This window comes from Salvelinus namaycush, chromosome 2 (genome assembly GCF_016432855.1).
Source record: "Salvelinus namaycush isolate Seneca chromosome 2, SaNama_1.0, whole genome shotgun sequence".
Taxonomy (NCBI): Eukaryota; Metazoa; Chordata; class Actinopteri; order Salmoniformes; family Salmonidae; genus Salvelinus; species Salvelinus namaycush.
In genome coordinates this window covers 70,591,387-70,611,258 of record NC_052308.1, presented here as the reverse complement: position 1 = coordinate 70,611,258, position 19,872 = coordinate 70,591,387, and the positions used below count along the sequence as shown (strand labels likewise).

Here is a 19,872-nt window from a genome sequence, read left to right as displayed (position 1 = left end):
GTTATTTATTTGATTACAAAATGATAGTCATTCTATTCAGTCAGGTCAGCGTGCTTTTTCATCCATACATACACAAAAAAGTCCATTAGGTTTAAATGATGCTATTTATACAAAATGGGTTAAAACGACCAGGTAGAATGACCTCCCACATTTCCAAGTCCATATCATGTGTGACATGTCACCATTTGAAAGCTTTCAAGCAATTAACAAATGTCTTCTCTGAATATCCAACTGCAGGGTGTGTATCTGTGTAGCTACATCTGCGTGTGTGTGTGTGTGTGTGTGTGTGTCTCGGCTGTTATGACATTCAGGTCAGGCTTCCCCTTGAGCTCTTTGCCAGTTTGCTTCTTCCAACAGCTGTTGGAAAATTCCCAAAACATGACGTACGTGTGTGTGTGTCTCTCTATCTGGCGGCCTCTGTCCCTTTAGACTCCACGTACTCCAGAGCCTTCTCCTTGACAGCCTGGATGCTCTCTGGCGTGCCGTTCTTCTTCTCATACTCCAGGTAACGCTTGAAGAAGAACTTGATCCTCTTCACCGCCACACTCAGGTGGATCACACGGTCAAACACAGCCCTGAACACAGGAAACAGGATGTTAGACCAGGTCACATGACAGGAAACACCTTGCTACCAATGACAGTGCATTCAGAAATTATTCAGACCCCTTGACTTTTTCCACATTTTATTACGTTACAGCCGCATTCTAAAATGAAATAAAAATACCCCAATCTACACACAATACACCATAATGACAATGTTTGCAAATTTATAAAATAAAAAATGAAATATCACATAAGTATTCAGACTCTTTACTCAGTACTTTGTTGAAGCACCTTTGGCAGCGATTACAGCCTCGAGTCTTCTTGAGTATGACACTACAAGCTTGGCACACCTTTATTTGGGGAGTTTCTCCCATTCTTCTCTGAAGATCCTCTCAAGCTCTGTCAGGTTGGATGGGGAGCGTCACTGCAAAGCTATTTTCAGGTCTCTCCAGAGATGTTCGATCGGGCACAAGTCCGGGCTCTGGCTGGGCCACTCAAGGACATTCAGAGACTTGTCCCGAAGCCAATCCTGTGTTGTCTTGGCTGTGTGCTTAGGGTCGTTGTCCTGTTGGAAGGTGAACCTTCGCCCCAGTCTGAGGTCCTGAGCGCTCTGGAGCAGGTTTTCATCAAGGATCTCTCTGTACTTTGCTCCGTTCATCTTTCCCTCGATCCTGACTAGTGTCCCAGTCCCTGCCGTTGAAAAACATCCCCACAGCATGATGCTGACACCACCGTGCTTCACCGTAGGGATGGCACCAGGTTTCCTGCAGACATCCCGCTTGGCATTCAGGCCAAAGAGTTCAGTCTTGGTTTCATCAGACCAGAGAATCTTGTTTCTCATGGTCTGAGAATCACTTAGGTGCCTTTTGGCAAACTCCAAGCGGGCCATCATGTGCCTTTTACCTTCAAGGCTGCATAAATGTTTTGGTACCCTTCTCCAGATCTGTGCCTCGACACAATCCTGTCTCGGAGTTCCACGGACAATTCCTTTGACCTCATGGCTTGGTTTTTGCTCTGACATACACTGGCAACTGTGGGACCTTATATAGACAGGTGTGCCTTTCCAAATCATGTCCAATCAATTGAATTTACCACAGGTGGACTCCAATCAAGTTGTATAAACATATCAAGGATGATCAATGGAAACAGGATGCACCTGAGCTCAATTTCGAGTGTCATAGCAAAGGGTCTGAATAATTATGTAAATAAGCTATTTCTGTTTTTTAGTTTGAATAAACGTGCAAAAAATATTTCCTGGACTAAAGTTGATCATATTTAATATTCAAATATTACATGTTTTCATAAATGAAATATTACCGGGTTAGCCTGGTCCCAGATGTGTTGGTGCTTTATTGCCAACTCCTATGGTCATTGTCACACCAAACAAACCTGGGATCAGGCTATTCCAACGGCATTTCGTAAACAAAACAAAACCAGTGAGGTGCCGTCGGGCTCACTCACCGGACTTCCTTCTGGGAGCCGTGTTTGACCATGAGGTCTATGAAGACGGACCACAGGTCGGTGCGTTTGGGGTAGCTGGTCAGGATCCTGTCCAACATGGTCTTTCCTCGCTCTACGTCTCCGTAGCGGAACTCCAGCTGGGCAAACTTCGCTATCAGATCCACATCTGAAGAGGAGGACGACGGAGAAGGTGGAAGGTTAACATGGAGATACTGTACGTAAGGTGTTAGTACCTTTTTGTCATAGAGTCAAAAACGTACTAACTAAGAGCTGTCAACCTGGACAAATGACTTGGTGAGTAGATCTGTTGAAAGATAAACGGACTGAGTAGAATCAGGACAGGAAAGATTGGCGTAAGCAATACAGCCAAAATTCCACAAGATGGCGCTATTGCCATCTTCTTTATATCAATCCAACCCAGTGTCCAATATGAGCTAGAGGTCGAATAGGGAATGTGTTGAGGTATGGGGCTCCCAAAAGGTGTGTATGGGGCTCCCAAAAGGTGTGTATGATTCCTAAAGGTGATAACAGGGGCCTTACTGTCTTTGTTAGGCAGGCTCTTGATGGCCCTCTGTAGCAGGGCGCTGGCCGCGTCACTCTGACCCTGCTGAAGCAGGAAGGTCCCGTAGCTCAGCCACACAGCCTTCTCCTGACGGAACCGCTTCACCATGGTCTTGTACAGACCTTCCGCCTCCTACACACACAGATACGCACAATTGATGAGAACCTACTCCAAACCGTACCAGTAAAAACAGTGAGCTAGCAGGACCATTCAACAGAAGAAAACATACAAGCTCAGAAAAAAACTCCAAATACAACATCTAATGTGCTCTAATACGACACGAGTAAATACGTGAAGTATATCACTTTTTTCAGTGAGGAATGTTAGCCATTTTAATGAATGTTTGTGAGCCCTGGCAGTAAGCTACCTTAGTCTTCTGACACTTGGCGTAGATGTCAGCCAGCTGCTGGTAGACGGGCATGGGTTCACAATACTGCACGGCTCGCTCAAACACCTTCTGAAGACTCTCCTCTGTCCCATACAGGTTCTCAAGGTTCAACAGAGCCACCCACACATTCAGCTTCTCCTGCTCTTCTCTGAGGGAGAACACACACGTGTTATAGAATGCATACGTTATACACCCTTTCCTTCCTTCACTCTTTTTTTGGTGATACATTTTTGTAAGAATTATTTGATGACAGACAGGATACAGACATTACACAATCAACACTAGGGCTTTTAATTTTGTGTACTTTTTTTAAAGGCGGTATGATGTTATTTTATGTATTTGAATAATAAAAGTTCTAAATGTGCTTTATGAGTAGTGCGCTACCCTAGGGTGGCAACACATACATCCTAAGTGATTTCAAATGGGTCTTTCTACATTCTGATTGTTTAATACTGTTCAATTCAACCAAAATATTTGTCTATATTTTTCTACATTTCTGTATTTCCTGCACTAATTTGAGATCATTTCCATACTGCCACGTAGGGCTGCACGATACGGGCAAACAATCTAGGCCTTATTTTGAACCAAATGTTGCAACTGCGATTTGACTTGCAATTCAGAGCAAAACACTTGGGTGGACTGTTGGAATCATGGAAATACAATGATTATTCTAATTCTATAGTTAGAATATAATAGTGGGCACTTTGAATAGTGTTGTTTGACATGACAATGAATGAAAATGCCAGGGAGGAGTTATTGTGACAGGGTAGGAACCAAAGTGTTGACAAGTGTCTCCTTGGGGACCCTATAATCTTTGGCTACATTGAATGTTTTCTTTAAACTACTTAATTTAGCTAACATATTCATGCTTAGCGTATTCCTCTCTGATTTAGAAGATACTGTTGATACTGAAGATACACGTATTATCAGGCTGTATAGCTGATTACGTTTGCTCTGACTCAGGACATGTATTAGCTAGCTAGCCAGCTAACTAGGGATTAGCATTAGCGGCAAATAAGATTAAGGCCCAACTTGCTAAGAAAAGACAAACTAGCTGTTTGCAGATGTAAGAAACAAAAACGAATAGTGTAATTATAGAACGCTAGTGGATTTATATTAAGAAGCAAAGTGAAAACAGCATCATTGTCATCAACATTGTTGCATTCGACCATGTAGAGACTGAGCACAAGTGTCTCGTGGTCGAGAAACAACAAATGCGCTCCTTGAGTGACAGGGGGCGGGGCTCGGTCCGTGGAAACGGTCATGGAGCGAGAGAGAGAGCAGAGAGATGACCCAAGTAGCGAAGTAAACTATAAAAATGGACATTACACACAGGGTATCACATTTAACAAACCAAACATTCAAATACCGTTTTAGAAGGTCAAGTTAAAAAAACAAACCGGTCCGTGCATCAATACCGGTACATCATAAAATACGGTACACTGCCCAGCCCTAATCAACACATTCATATCCCCCCACGCCAACCCACCCACAGGACCAGCTTTCTTCTTCGCGTTGTCCGCCCCCCAGCCTAGCTGCGCTGGTAGAATCCCCCCCAGTAGGACTGAGGGTTGCCAGAGCAACAGTGGGGCTGGGCGGGGCAGGTAGACTGCTCTCACACACCAATGACTCAAGCACCTCCAACTGTACAGCCAGAAAGCTGCTGAGGGCCTCCAGGCTGGAGCTGCAGCTCTCAGAGAGCGACGACAGCACCGGCACAGGAGAACCCTCCAGAAGTGGATCTAAGGAGCGCGTTATGAACACACACACCTGTCCCCACCCCACCACTAACCTGAAGGAGATAGTCTTCAGAGCCCTCTCAGCCACCGCTCTAGCCTGTTCTATCTGTGTGGCCTGCAGGTGGAAGGCCATGAATTGCAGCCAGAGCAGAGAGCTGTTAGGGGAGCCTAGTAGCAGGCGCTCAAAGCTAGCCGCCGTCTGGGGTCGCAGGCCTGGGTCCATCAGCTCCGTCTCCAGCTTGGTCAGGGCCTTCTCAGCCTCCCGCTTCTCCACCTCCTGCTCATGGTGAGACTTCTTCTGGGGCTGGGTGGACGAGGGGGATGAAAGCAAGGAAAGAAGAAAAGAAAAAAGGAAAGAAAGAAAGGATTTAGAGGAGAGTGGCAGTTAGAGAGAGATAGAGAAAGGTCATACAATACCAGTACTATAAATAATCCAAGCGAGAGGTCAAACGTACACCTCCATGAACATTTGAGGCTGTACAGCCATTCTAACCCTCATAGCAAATGCAACGCAAACATTCCTTTACTAAGTGATTTCCTTTAGTAGGTGCCACTCATAGTACAACCCCAGCATTACTCCTTACCTTGGTATTCACCTCGTCGTCCTCCCCGTCGCTGGAGTCCTCCCCCCCCAGGGCAGCGGATGCTGGTTTCAGGCCGCTCAGCGCTACATCCCAGGAGAACCCTCCGGTCACCTGCAGTCTGGCTGGCTGCACTGGGACGGGCTTCTCTACCTCCAACTTATTTTCCTCCTCTTCTTCTCTGAAGTACACCTCCACTCCGCTGTCGCTGTCCTCCCCTTTACCCTTCTTCCCCTTCTTCCCCTTCTTCGTCTTCTTCGAAACATTTTCTGCAGTTCCCTGCGTTAAGACAGAAGATAAGTGATTATATGGATTAGACATTCCAGTCCCCAGTCAAACTGCTAGGGCAATCCAAGTTATACAGTGATCAGTGCTTCCTCTATTCTGTGTAGTAGTATTAGTATCAGTGACATCATGGAAGAGGACAGGTTTCCTTTTAAAATAGCTTATTATCTAAATTGTATTACATGTATATATTTTTTTATTAAAAGCACTCACACATCTCAGTTATCTTGTTGCAGGTGTCCTATCACTTTGTTTATTCAAACTAAAAAGGACTAGCTTGTATTTCACCCTCAGTGGGGTCACTAGAAACCAGAACCATCTGGTTTTCAGGGATACAGCATCTCCAACGTAGCTTCCTCTACCTCTGAAAACTGGATGTGGTGACCCCGCTCAGGCGTTTCTTTTTGACGCCTGCTACGTTAGATGACCTTGTATTAAGAAAAGAGGGACAAATAGACACCTGTTTGCTCTCCGACTCTGTGCGTTTCCTCTTCTTGGTGGCGTCACGCTTCTCCTTGGCCTCTCCTGTCAGGCGCAGGTGCAGCCCCAGGGATTCTGGGAGCACGTCTGGTTTCCCAGTGTCCTCTTGGAGCAGAGACAGATCCACCAGACCGTTTTCTTTGTCGATGCTGAGAGGAACAACACATTCGTGTTAAAAACCAAAATGTAGAAACCTAAAAACTCCTACACATTGGTGCTCTTGTTTGCTCCATAATAACCCTGTGGGTCACAGACATGTTCAATAAAACAAATACATCTAGGTTATTACCCAAAAATATGACTAACAACTTCCTTGTTTTATGGAACACCCCTATTCTAGAATGAGATGGTCAGGAAGGGCCGACCTATTCCCCTAGCAGTGGTGGTGGGGTTGTACCAAATTATTGTAGGGGGGTCTTACCTGAGGATCTTGGTGGTGAGCAGTGTGGCCTGTGGTACTTTCTTGGCATAGTCTTCGTGGCTAGCCACAAAGTACTTAGTGGCCTTCTGGAACTGGGCTCTGCCCTTTATGGATCTAGACAAACTGTCAAAAACAAAAAGCATTTTCAATTAGCTATATTACCATAGCAACAGCTTTTCTACATTGTGTTTTCATAATCTTAATCGATCTTCAGGAAAAAGCGGCATGATAATTTCATATCTTCCCAGACCATTGTACATGTATACTAAAGGGACTGTGAATCTGAGCTATATTGTCTAAGCATAATACAGAAGTAATGAATACCTTACATGTATTTTTTTGTCACAGTTTCATATCTTTCCAAGACATTGTAAAGGTATGTCACTTTTTAAATAAAAGGGTTGGTTTCTATAAAGGGATAATGGACTGAGTTACCTAACAAAGACTCCATGTGCATTGACAGTCCTCATATAGCCTCTGACGATCTGCCCCTCTGACAGGTCTTCTAGAGACACAATCTCGGGGTCCTTGACTACCGAGGCCTTCTCTGGGTCCGTCCTGAAAGATAATTCATTTAGAAAATGCCCTTTTCCACTACTCAAAGCGCCTAACATAGATATATGATGATAGTTAGAATGGACCAGTGGAATAGAGGAGAAGAATGAAGAGAGAGACGTTTATAGGGTTGAATAGGGTGTCGTTATCGCTTTGGGAGTCATTTCCTAACACACTTGAACTCTTTAATTCATTTTGTCCATGAAAACCAAGTCAGAGGGAATCATACCTCGAAGAGCGGAGGGACAACTGCCATTTGCCATTCGCCTCTCCTACAATGCAGCACCTAGAGAGAGCACAAAAACATTAACACATTACTTAGTATAACCTTGAAATAACTTGAATTACATAAATAAAAGACCAGCTTTAGAAAGTTAACACTCCAAAACCATTTTAACTTGACTAACTTTTAGACTGGTCCAGTTAGCCTTTAACCCAGGTTTAAAGTGAGCCACTGACCTGACCAGCTGGCCCTTGCTGTACCGCTCCAGAGGTTTTCGCTTATATTTGTCGGCCAGGTCCTCCATGGCAACCGTTCCCATGGCGCTGAATGGCAGCTTCACCAGCAGACCCAGGTTGGGATCTAGCTTCTGCACCAACCCCATGATTACATGGCCCTTCTCCAACTTGTGTACACCTGACAGTGATTGACAACCAACGCTACGAGTGAGTAAATGCAACCACAACATAGCGAGAGAGCTGTATATGGCGAGTTGACATGTCTGTATTGACGGTTCAAAGTTTAAAAGTTGGTTATGAGCTGATATTTCTGTATTGGTGGTTAGAAGGGCCTATTTTCAATGTACTGATGTTTAGAAGGCTCTATGTAATATTCTATGTACTATTGATGGTTGGAAGGGTCTTATATTCACTGTATTGATGGTTAGAAGAGGGTTGTGCTTCTTGTATTTATTTTGTGCTCTTACCATTGAGAGACAATGAGAGGCGTGAGGGCTTGGAGGAGCTGACTGTCACCACCTTAGCACTGACCGCCTGGCCCAACTTGAACAGCTTCTCTGGGTGTTTGGCATCCTGAATAATTAAAATGAGAAATGATTTCAGAATAATTAAAATGAAAAATGATTTCAGTGAACCTATTAGGGTGAACACAGATCCATACAGTGTAAGGGACATCTGAGGGATGACACCATCTTCATTTGACAGTTTTACAAAAATGTCTTGAGGTTTGAGGGAAATCCCTATAGAAGGAATGAGAAAAACACTGAGAAAAACATTGAGTTAAGTGTATATAAAACATACTTCAGGGTCAGAGGTCATGGCCAGTTGTTCAACAGTTCCAGTTACTGACGGACCAGTAGTCACTTCTAGACACTTCCTCTTTGGAAAGTACTGAGGAAGAAATACACATTTAACACAACTAGTACTACTAAACATGTTTCACACATTCTGTATAACAAGTCACTTAACGCCAATTTCCGTTTGTTCAAACTCACCTTTGACACAAAGCAAATGACGTCGTCTCCGACCTGATAACGCTTCAGCTTCTCTTTGGTCTTGACAGGCTTAACATCTGCGTCTTCTTTCAGGTTCCTGTGACCAGAGGGGGAAAGATGATCTAACAAGAAAGCAAAAAGGCACTATAATAACAGAATACGTTCTTCTAAATGTTCAGAACATTTACCTGGGAAGAAGTGTGAGTTCAGGCATGGAGTAAGTGAAGTTGCGATGGGAGAACGGCAAGAACCTAAAAAAAAGAAAGACAATATATATTTGCAACTCTAAAATAACGCAGATATTTCAAACAGAATACCTGTAATTCAGAAATATCCTTCAAATGATCGAACTATATAACAAAATGTGGCTACTTAAATCTGTTAATATATTGTTATCCTTACCTGTGACTGTTGCCCTCCCGTCCTCCGATGACCCGGGCTGTGACCTCACTTCCTATCTTGAGGAGGGACGTGGGGAATGTTCCCACGCGCACCACTTCCTGTATCTCGGACACGTGCACGCACCCCGTGCTCCCGTCCTCTAGCGTCACCAGCACACACGTAGGCTTCACTTTCTTCACCTTCCCCTTGACCATGTCGCCGTAGCGATACGTGCCCTTCGACCCCTTGGAGTCGGAGATTAATCTCTTGCGTTCGGTCGGGGCGAGTTCCCAGGACACTAGGGGGAGCCCTTCTAGTTCCTCGCAGCTGGATTTGGTGACGGTGACCGTCAGGGTTTTACCGGCGGTCAGTTTCTCAGAGTCGAAGCGGAAAGTTTCGTTGGGGTGATTGGTGGTTTGGATGACAGTCAGTTGGGCCGTGTCGCCCAATGAGATGACGGCAAAGTCGCGGTCGACGTGATGCACAGTGGCAGTGTGTGTGGACCCTGCCTCCACCTATAAGGACACAGGTTATGAACTATCAAGATTTGAAGGCTTTTCAAAGTGGAAAAGATTGTTTAGTCCATAATGGTGCAGGGAGTTTCAACTTGAGGGATAATACAGATCTATTGCGTTGAATGTTTTCAAAAGATGTTTTACCAAATTAACCACTATTGACTTTTCAGCCACCCAACCACTCATAAAGAAGCTTCACGTAGTCACAAGGCAGTGTTCCAAACACACTATATAGGAACTAGGGTGTCACTTGCGATGCAACCTTGTACCCACCTCTTGCCTCTTGCCGGTCAGTTTCGTCAAGAGGGACACGTAGACTTGAGAGGTCACGAGGTCAACGTGGAGGATTACCGGCATGCACTTCTGTCCCGTCGCCAACTTACCTGAAACATTACACACATTTAGTTTACATTATAACTATGATGTAACAGTCAAAACATTCCCCATGTGTCACACTCAAAAGATTCCTCATGTTGTGTCTGGTAGAAGGATAAACAAAGCTCTATTATTGGGTTCATCGCGATGACTAAGGTGTAACAGTCAAAAGATTCCCCATATTATGTCTGGTAGAAGTTCCACTGGGTACAGGGTCAATTCCATGTAAATTCAGTCAATGCAGGAGTTACAATTGTAATTTCAATGAACTTCCTGAATTGAAAGGGGATTGAGCCCAAATCTGATTGGACATATAGTGAATACTCACCCGGCGCATGGTCCTTGGTGGCCAGTACGGTGGCTGCGCTGAGTTCGTCTGACTTGAAGGTGACACTCCCATCCTCCCTCACCTCGTCTACGCTCATCTTCATCTTCTGGCCTATGGTCACCGCAGACAGCTGCTGGAGTAGGTCAGAGTCACCTGTCAGAGACAGAGGGAGGAGAGAGGAGGAACAAGAGAAAAGAGAGAGTTAAAGCTAACTCTTAGCATAATAATTTGGATCAATTTACATTTATTGGAATAGCATTTTTGAACCTACTAGGAAAAGGGAACTTAGTAAACATAAGAAAACTAATAGTTCCTAGAACAGTTGACAACAACGTTACAACTCAACACACCTCTGTTGGCCATCATCTCCATCACGGCCTTCCTCTCCTGCAGGCCTCGGATCAGCCTGGCCTGGCCGTCTCTCTCAGGGGAGGTGACCTCTGACACCTTGAGACTGACCAGGAACCTGTGCTTCTCCTCGTCCAAGTTGGTCACCCTGGCAACCACCGTATGGCCCAGCTGGAAGTGAGCCGCCGTGTCGCTGACGAACTTGTCACTTATGGCCTAGAGGAGAAAGAGTACGTCAATATAAATTATTCTATACTAATGGCTTTTAGACAATGTTATTGATGATTTGAAGGAGCTGCAAAAATTCTACAAAGAGACGAATCCTGAAAAATATTCTGCTCCGATTGGGTTTCTTTGGTCCACCATATGGTTGAGCTTCAGATCCTTATGGATCTTTGACAGGGTGATTATACCTTTTCAACAAACTGCATAATATATTCTTAGCTAACACCCATTGACCCCTACTAACTCCCATTGACCCCTACTAACACCCATTGACCCCTACTAACACCAATTGACCCCTACTAACTCTTAGTACATTCCAATTTATTCCCACTAACTCCAATTGACTGTGGCTAATTCCCACTAGTAACTCCTTCCCTACTAACTCACCGCTTTAGGGGCCAGGCCAACCAGGCCATAGGGGAACTCCACAAACACTCCGTAGGGCATGATGTTCTTGACCCAGCCAATCAGCTGCACCCCAACTGTGATGTCAGAGAACTCCTTAGCCACCACACCCCCCTCCTCCAGGAATGACTTCACAGTGGGCTTTTTAGTCAGGGTCTTGAGACAGGCAGAGTTAAGGGAAAGGTACTGTGTAGTCGTAGTACAGTAAAAAGTGGTTAGGATGTCCTTTAGTAAGAGGTAGTCGTTTCCTTGGTATCGCCACTACATTCTAAACACAACCACGGCAGCCAACCGCAATGGTGAGACGAACACAACATTCAGCCACACTGATGAGCGTTCTGTTATGTTTTGGGCTATGTGTCTGAAATCAATGTGTGAAGGTAAGTGAGCGATCTGAAGTTGAAAAGGATACAATATTCTGTTTGTTCTTGCTGAGGCAGACAATGTTGGAGATGATGTCACCCTCTTGCAGCCCCTCCCACAGCAGTAGGCAGTTGGACACGTGGTCGGAGAGGTGCATCATGGGTAGCAAGGCAGTGGTCTCCTCTGGCAGAATGGACACCTCCAGACCGGTAAGGACTTTACTCACCACCTTAACCTCCACTTTCTAAAACAATAAAAAAGACAAAAAAACAGAATGCAAAGATCAGTTTAGACTCCAAGCCAACAACGGAGATGAACCTAACACGTTTAACAACTGTATAGAACATGCAACTATAGAAAAGAGAGACCATCTTTTTTCTCTTTTTTTACAAATTCAGAAATGATTATATGTGTTAACAATATGAAAGGACGTGTTGCCATTTTCTTACCTTCCCAACCTCAAAGTCAAACTTGGGTTTAGGCGGTCCCTCAGTGTCTCCTCCTGCCACTGCCTTGAAGGAAAGAAGGAGCTTCTCCTTCTCCACGTCACAGTTCAGCACTTTAGCCTTCACCACCTGAATAGAACAGCGGACCACGGTAGCCGTTAAGACTGCGTTTAGACAGACAGCCCAATTCGGATATTCTTTCCACTAATTGGTATTTTGACAATTAACATCAGACCTTTTCACATCAGATCTTTTTCAGATGTGACTGGTCAAAAGTCCAATTAGTGAAAAAAAGATCAGAATTGAGCTGTCTGTCTAAACTAAGACTTCCCTGTTGTGATACAGAAGTTTAACACAGAACCTTTTCTGACAAGGCAAACTGATGGAAGAACCGTTCAGTTCAGTTAAAGAGACAGTTATTGAACTTGGACATAAAACTATCAGTAGGCTACTTCAAACGTTATTCAAGAGGACAATTAGCCTATATCGCAAGTAGAACACAGAAAAACAACAACAAATCTACAACGCATAAGAATTATCAAGATACAGAAAAGTTCCAGGCAGCCATTTTGTTTCCCCTCACCTGTCCGACGTAGAACATGTTCTCAGGAACTATCACCGGCTCCGTGCTGAGCTCGTTGGGGGGCACTAGCCCCTTGACTTTGCCGTAGAAACAGACGATGCATCCAAAGTCCTTGACACAGACGATGAACCCGTGGGAGACGCGACCGCGGCGGGCATCTTCGTAGGTCAGGAACAGGGGGAGGGAGGAATCTACCAGGGCCCTCTTCCTGGTTAGGGTCAGCTTCTTCTCCTGCGGGTACACCGACAACACCTGAGACAGAGGGATGGAGGGAAACCGTTTTAAACTAAGAGATTAAACAGCAAACCAGACAAGCAAGCACAGAGTACGTTAAAACCTCTTAAGGATCTCTACAGAACGGTGTTCCACCCGCGGGACGGTTGAGCTAATGTGCGCTAATGCGATTAGCATGAGGTTGTAAGTAACAAGACAATTTCCCAGGACATAGACATATCTGATATTGGCAGAAAGCTTAAATTCTTGTTAATCTAACTGCACTGTCCAATTTACAGTAGCTAATACAGAAAGAACACCATACTATTGTTTGAGGAGCGTGCACAGCTATGAACTTGAAAAGTTATTAATAAACAAATTAGGCACATTTGGACAGTATTGACACAAGATTTTGAACAGAAATACAATGTTTCATTGGATCAATCTAAAACTTTGCACATACACTGCTGCCACCTAGTGGCCAAAATCTAAATTGCGCCTGGGCTGGAAAGACGATGGTGCAAAAAAAGATCTAAGGTGTTATATTCTCCTACATTAATTTCACATTTCCACAAACTTCTAAGTGTTTCCTTTCAAATGGTATCAAGAATATGCATATCCTTGCTTCAGGTCCTGAGCTACAGGCCGTTAGATTTGGGTATGTCATTTTAGGCGAAAAAAAGGGTCAGATCCTTATAAGACACCTTTTCATCTACTTATTAGGTATATTAATCTACACCTAATATTTGCTAAAGAGAATTATGAGTAGGTGTTTATTTCATCAATGTTCCCCAAGGTTAAAGGTCACCACAGTTGACTCTTTCTAAAGGTGAGAGGTTACACAGTACTGACCCGGCACTTGATGGTCATGCCCACTGTGTACTTCTTCTCGGGGTTCTTGAGGATGATGTCAGAGAGGTGTGTCCGTGGAACCAGGCCTCTGATGTAGTCTGTCACCTTCACCATCATGCCATGGCTCTGGAGGGATGTCACCGTGCCCTGGGAGAGAGGGCGGACAAACTGGGTTAAAACACACGCCACTAGGAATGCACAATTCCCGGATGGAAGGTTCCTGGAATCAGGAGCAAATCATCCAGAATCTCCCAAACTGGATTTCTAGCTTTAATGGGCTAATGTGGTATATTTTTTTGAAGATCTTTCAGAGGTGTTGTGCGAGAGAGAGACAAACTAAAAATATAAAATATCTTACCTGAACAATCTGTCCAGGTTGGATGTCATGGTATCTTCTGAAGAACGGGGCATTAATGATGCTCCTATAGGAGAGACAGCAAGGTTACAAGCTGGAACAAACATACGTCCTTTACAAGCTGGAACAAACATACGTCCTTTACAAGCTGGAACAAACATACGTCCTTTACAAGCTGGAACAAACATACATCCTTTCCAGATGTATTGAATGGAATTGAAAACGTCACACACATTTGCAACAGGGCTTTCACGCACACACACTATTCAAAGTCAGGTTCGTGACCCCTAGTGGGGTTGCTTGGGAATTGTAGTGGGGTCACCGCAAACAGACAATTAAGAATACAGATTATTGTATGGGACAATATACAAACGTTTGAGAAAGATAACTTGAAAAATACTATTTTATTGAATTAATGTATTTATTGGTTCTCCTAATTTTGATAGAAAATATTGAATTGAAGGTTAAGTGTTGATGTAAACCATTAGATTTGGGGTGGGGGTCGCCAGAAATTCTGGCCAAGAAAATGAAATGAAAACATTTGAATACCACTGCACTATATGATGTCCATCCACACACGTCCACCCACACACACACACCACACTTACTGACGCAGGCTGACCAGGTGCACCTGCTCCATGGGGCTGAAGTCCATGATCCTACAGGTGTGTTCAGGCTTGGCCATGACACGGTTCAGGTTGAACACCTCCTTGGGCTCCTTCATGTGGTTCCTCTGGAGACGGGAGAAACGGACAGATCAAATCAAACCACTGCCACTAGGCCAGTCACAGACCACATTAGTCCACTTTCACTGGGCCAGGTCAAAACAGCCATGGGTTTGAGGTTTTGCATTGTTTTTAATGTTGGTTTGTCACATGATCCAAGGGGCATGGGCTCACCATCATGTTCTCACCATAGCCGATGAACTTCCTCATCCAAAACCGTCGCAATATTCTCTACAACATTGTCTTTGTCCTATAGTGGCTAATCCTTAGCATTTTGGCAGTAGTAAGGTGCTCTACGAGGTCTACAAAGAGGGCTATAGTTAGTATGGTACACCAACAATATGGTCTACCAACAATAGGAAGTAACATGTACGAAGACCCGAGTTGGTACTTAAACTCACAAGACGTAACGCAAGTATGGTCTAACAACACGGACTCACATGTACAAACACCACAGTCTGGTCAGGCAGCTCCAGCATGGCTCCAGACAGGTGATGGAGAGCGGTCATCTTGCAGCCATGCGTCACCTCCCCTATCCTCTCAGTGGCCACCAGGTCCACGTCGCCCCCTGGCTGCAGCAGGTGGCTGCGCAGGGACAGGCCCACCAGCCGAGTGGACGGCTCCACATAAAGGACGCAGGCCTTCACCTGGGAGAGAAAGGGGCAAGAGGTCAAAGGTCAATAAAGGTAAACTGAATGTAATGTCTAAACTAGATTACAGTCATAATTGGCCAATTTGAAATTCTCACGAATTGCTTGTTTTTGTTTTGTTATTTGAGGTAGAAATATGTACAACTCTTGCATGTACGATTACTGTTGAAAAACTCGCTTTCATACGATGCAAAGTCCGACATTCTATACCATTCGGTCTCATCCAACTGTGCGACAGACTGAATGGCAATAGCCTAATAGACTGTAAATTCTTACATTGTCTCCCTCCCTGAATGTAGAGGCCTGTTCTGGTTCCAGGTGCATAAAGTCCACCAGGCCGGTGAAGGAAGAGAGGAACTCCAGAATCAGACCGTGTAGGGTCACCTAGAACCACAGGGTCAACCACAATCAAACAGGACATCAACAGATTATTGACTTCAAAAAGAGACCTCTCAGATATACCAAATTGCAAGTTCTCTAGTTGCTATCAATATTACAAAAGGTTTATACGTCAAGCAACAAGAGACATTTGCCAACAATACTAAGCCACGAAACAGTGTAATTAATTGTTCCTTTATAATCATAGGTGTAAGCCAACACTTCTCTGTGCTTAGACTACTAATATGTATAAGACTGTTGTTAGAATACAGTATTCAGTCACTGTACTTTTTTGATCTGGGCCTTGACCAGTAGGCCAGGCAGCAGGTTGGTAAGGGTCCAGCCGTGCGCTGTGTCTGCAACGGCCTGAGCCACCGCCGTGGGGCTGATGGACAGACGGACCACACGCCCATCGTTCTTCACCTCCTCCAACAGAGAAGTCACATACTGGCCCAACTTCAGCTCTGCAACACCAGGGTTGTTGTGTTCATTAGGCATCAAACGGAAGAAAACAGAAAGGGGCTACCGGGACTTGTCCCATAAGAAATTCTCATTTATATTTTCCGTTGCAAAACATTTAAAAACTTTTTCAATTGCGAGCCACAATGAACATGACCCAGAAAAGTCACATTCAACAGTTAATAACGCATTACTAATTTTGACGTCTACAGAGTACATTGAAGAAATGTATCAGACTTCTGAAGAAACTAACAGTGTGACATTGAATGGAATGTGTATTACATTTGATGTGAAAGGGGACTCTTTAGATACCTTTAGGACTATTCGTTTTGTCTTTGGCTGCCTGCTTGGGCAGGAAGGCCTTGGTTCCCTTGATGCCGAGGTCAACCAGGTAGCCGTGATCCTCAATACTCTCCACACAACCACTCAGGATCTGAAACAAAAAACGTGACACATCAGTCGAAGCCTAAAACATGACCTCAAATCATAAACAGGATATCACAAATGTCTTTATTTTTCTAGCTCATCTTAGACAAATGTCTCTGTCTTCAACTGAAGACACACTGCTCTGGGGAACTGAACCCAGAGACACAAAACGTGACCCTGACTCAGTGACCCCCCCGAGACAGACTGTGCCCCGTTCCGTCTCGTCATCGTATCATCACGGAAGAGGATATCACGGGCCCAGATCCTGTTTTTAATTTATACTACATCACGTATACTGTAGATGTTGACTCACCAAGCCAGCCTTCAGAGAGCCAGTACTCAAGCCCTTGTTGACCTCTTTGGGGTTGATTGACAGCTGAATGCTGACCGATCCTCCTTTGGCAGTGTCCAACCTGGCTACCACACACCTGACCAGCATGCCCGGGGAGAAGAGACTGGGGAGAGAGAAGATCTCCTGGAGCGAAAGAGCAAAGTGGATCCATTAGGATGTGTTGTTCACACCTCATTCGTACAGTATTAGGCATTTTCTTCTGAACTCCGTGAGGTCGGGAGCCCCCGGTGCACCAAGCAAAAAATAAAATAATTAAAGCTGTATACGTTTTTTGAACTCAAGAGCACAGTTCTTCTAAAAAATTGTGTAATACGAGGATAAGACCTCTCAGGCCGTGTGTAGACTACAGTTAATTCAGTTTTTGTATTCTGATCAAGGAGTTTTGATCATGCATCTACACTACATTTAAATATGTCTACAGTGTCCGGATTCCCTTTCCCGCACTATATTCAAATGTCAGTAAGCATTCTGCAAACGGTAGCATAGGCAAAAGATGATAATAGCACAAAATACTGTAACTAGTCAACTAGCCCCTGTAGCTAGCCAGCCAGCTCAGAAAGCTAAAGGGGTTAGCATAACCATCTCTGTAACTCTAGCCAAACAAAATTGTGTTTTTCAAAATATTAGCCAGCTGGATTACATTTATGAAGCCAGCAAACACATTCCTCACACACTAAGAACGTGTTTCCCCCACAACAGTATAATGAAAAGATGGCTCTCGCTCCCAAAAAACACGTTTCTAAAGACTTCAGTAGCCTGATAGCGTCCAGACTCAGGAGAAATCTGCACACAATGCGTCCCTGAGGTGATCAGCCTTATATGAACCCAATGCGACTTTTGTGCGCCTAGAACTGTCTTTTCAGTGATTATCGTATTCTGATAGCAGAAGTAGCATCTATGTGTCAAGTGTAGACATGCCCTTAGAACTGCCTTATTAGACATCTCAAAAACAAGTGCATAGCCTTTTACCTATACAAGACAGAACAATCCCCTCAGTAGGAGTTACATTAAATGTGTTACCTCTGAGGAAGCAGAGTCCAGGTGGTCACTCAGTATCTTGGTGTACGAGTCCGAGATATTGGAAATGTTCAGGTATCCCAAAAGGCCGCTGGGCAGGTTAATCGTCACCTCAAAATCTGCCACCTCCTTCACACAGCCCAGCAGTAGGGTACCCACCTTCAGGCTCTGGGGGTAAAAAACCCCCAGAATTGTGTTCATTAGTAATCAAACAGAAGAAAATGTACTGAAACATAGAGGGACTCCCTGGACTTGTCCAATAAGAAACACTTTTTTTTTACCCCTTTCCGTTACACAACCTTTAAAAAAAAAAATGCAACGTTGTGCCCTTATGAGCATGACCCAGGTTCAGTGCACATTCAAAGGGTGTGCAAAGGAAATGAGATGGCAGAGAAATTTAAAATGTTAAAAAGTAGGTTGTTGATTGAACTTACTTTTAACTGTAGGATATCTACAGAGGTTGTTGTATTGAGCTTCAGAGCCTCCTCTTTGCTCGTCTTTTGCCTCTTAGCTTTCTTCAAGGCATCCTCTTTCTGTCCCTTCCTTTTCTTGGATTCTTCTGGTTTATGTGTCTGACAGAGTCAACCACAATAGTATCTTTACTAAGACAGAATACTGTTTGAGATGCACATTTGAGCTTAGCTCTGGTCCAGGGTGTCAGTCGGTTGCACTGTCGCCAGAGTGTCAGTCAGCTGCACTGTCGCGAACGAATCTCTGGACCAGAGCTAATTTGAGCTAAAACCACAATAAGGTTTGTATATCACATTGATGATTGACAAGACTCGTTATTTTTTATTTTTTACCTCGAACAGATTGTCCACTTCTGTATGCCTTCTCACAGGTTCTGCTTTACTTTCAGTGGTCTGCTTGGTTTTACCTCCACGAGGGAAGTCCTCCTCCGTTGATGCCATGGTTGTTTACTGATTTGAAGGTCTACAGAGACAAATTACAGCGGGAATGTTATCAATCAGAGAGGAAAGGGGGCGACAAGGGTTCTTTTAGAACACATGTCAGTGGTGGAAAAAGCACCCAATTTTCATACTTGAGTAAAAGTAAAGATATCTTTAAAGAAATTGACTCAAGTAAAAGTTAGTCACCCTGTAAAATACGACTTGAGTAAAAGTCTAAAAGTATTGGGTGTTAAATGTACTTAAGTATCAAAATTAGAAGTATAAATCATTTAAAATTGCTTATATTATGCAAATCAGACGACACAATGTTCTTGTTTTTATTAGGATAGCCATGAGCACAGTTCAACACTCAGACATAATTTACAAACGAAGCATTTGTGTTTAGTGAGTCTGCCAGATCTGAGGCAGTAGGGATTACCAGGGATGTTCTCTTGATAAGTGAATTGGACAATTGTCCTGTCTTGCTAAGCATTCAAAATGTAATTTCTACTTTTGGGTGTCAGGGAAAATGTATGGAGTAAAACGTACATTATTTTCTTTAGAAATGTAGTCAAAAATATGAATACTAAAGTAAAGTACAGATACCCCAAAAAACGACTTAAGTAGTACTTAAAAGTATTTTTACACCACTGCACATGTCAAGCAATGTATGATTGTACAGTTTCACATATCGACTATTTCTAATACACCTATGATAAAGCTTTTGATTGTGAACACTTTGGCATTGCTACATGCACATTGAGTGTATTATTTACCTTCTGCTTCACAAAATATTTAGCTAGAATCTTGATGGCTTGCTAGCTAGCTACATCCCAAAACATCAGCAGCATTGCTAACGTTAGCTAGTAAGCTACAGTCCGTTAGCATGCAAGCTATACAAACCAGACAATCGGTTAAAACAAAAAAATACAACAATCAATACGTGCCAACGTTTTCCTCGATTGTACATGTTTATACAAATTTAACATCCACCAGCAAACTCTACCTTTTTCTTTTAAATATCCAGTTCAGAAGTTGGTATGCAAGCTCACATGCGTGGATCAGAAGCACACCATGTTTTCAAACCGGAAACGGACTTCAGTGGGCGTTTCCACAA

At 43.8% G+C, this 19,872-nt stretch overlaps 1 protein-coding gene and 1 non-coding gene across 2 annotated transcripts; both read right to left on the bottom strand.

The window, feature by feature from the left end:
- Nucleotides 1–48: 48 nt before the first annotated feature.
- Nucleotides 49–19,844, bottom strand: LOC120017459 (protein RRP5 homolog). Its single transcript, XM_038960217.1, has 35 exons — nt 19,762–19,844; nt 18,669–18,798; nt 18,300–18,437; nt 17,869–18,033; nt 16,810–16,971; nt 16,383–16,503; nt 15,900–16,075; nt 15,510–15,617; nt 15,024–15,230; nt 14,467–14,591; nt 13,862–13,925; nt 13,504–13,650; nt 12,439–12,690; nt 11,859–11,984; nt 11,459–11,653; nt 11,029–11,202; nt 10,419–10,632; nt 10,069–10,221; nt 9,639–9,748; nt 8,872–9,365; nt 8,658–8,720; nt 8,470–8,566; nt 8,276–8,365; nt 7,942–8,047; nt 7,475–7,652; nt 7,245–7,301; nt 6,896–7,018; nt 6,461–6,583; nt 6,020–6,188; nt 5,278–5,553; nt 4,747–4,997; nt 2,934–3,102; nt 2,545–2,698; nt 2,005–2,170; nt 49–575 (listed from the first exon to the last, which is right to left on the bottom strand). The coding sequence occupies exons 2-35, from the start codon at nt 18,774–18,776 to the stop codon at nt 404–406; spliced, it is 5,433 nt and encodes a 1,810-aa protein (XP_038816145.1). The 5' UTR covers nt 18,777–18,798; nt 19,762–19,844; the 3' UTR covers nt 49–403.
- LOC120028488 lies at nt 4,469–4,710 on the bottom strand. Its single transcript, XR_005473457.1, has one exon. It is a non-coding gene; the product is annotated as a small nucleolar RNA SNORA53 (small nucleolar RNA).
- Nucleotides 19,845–19,872: the final 28 nt, after the last annotated feature.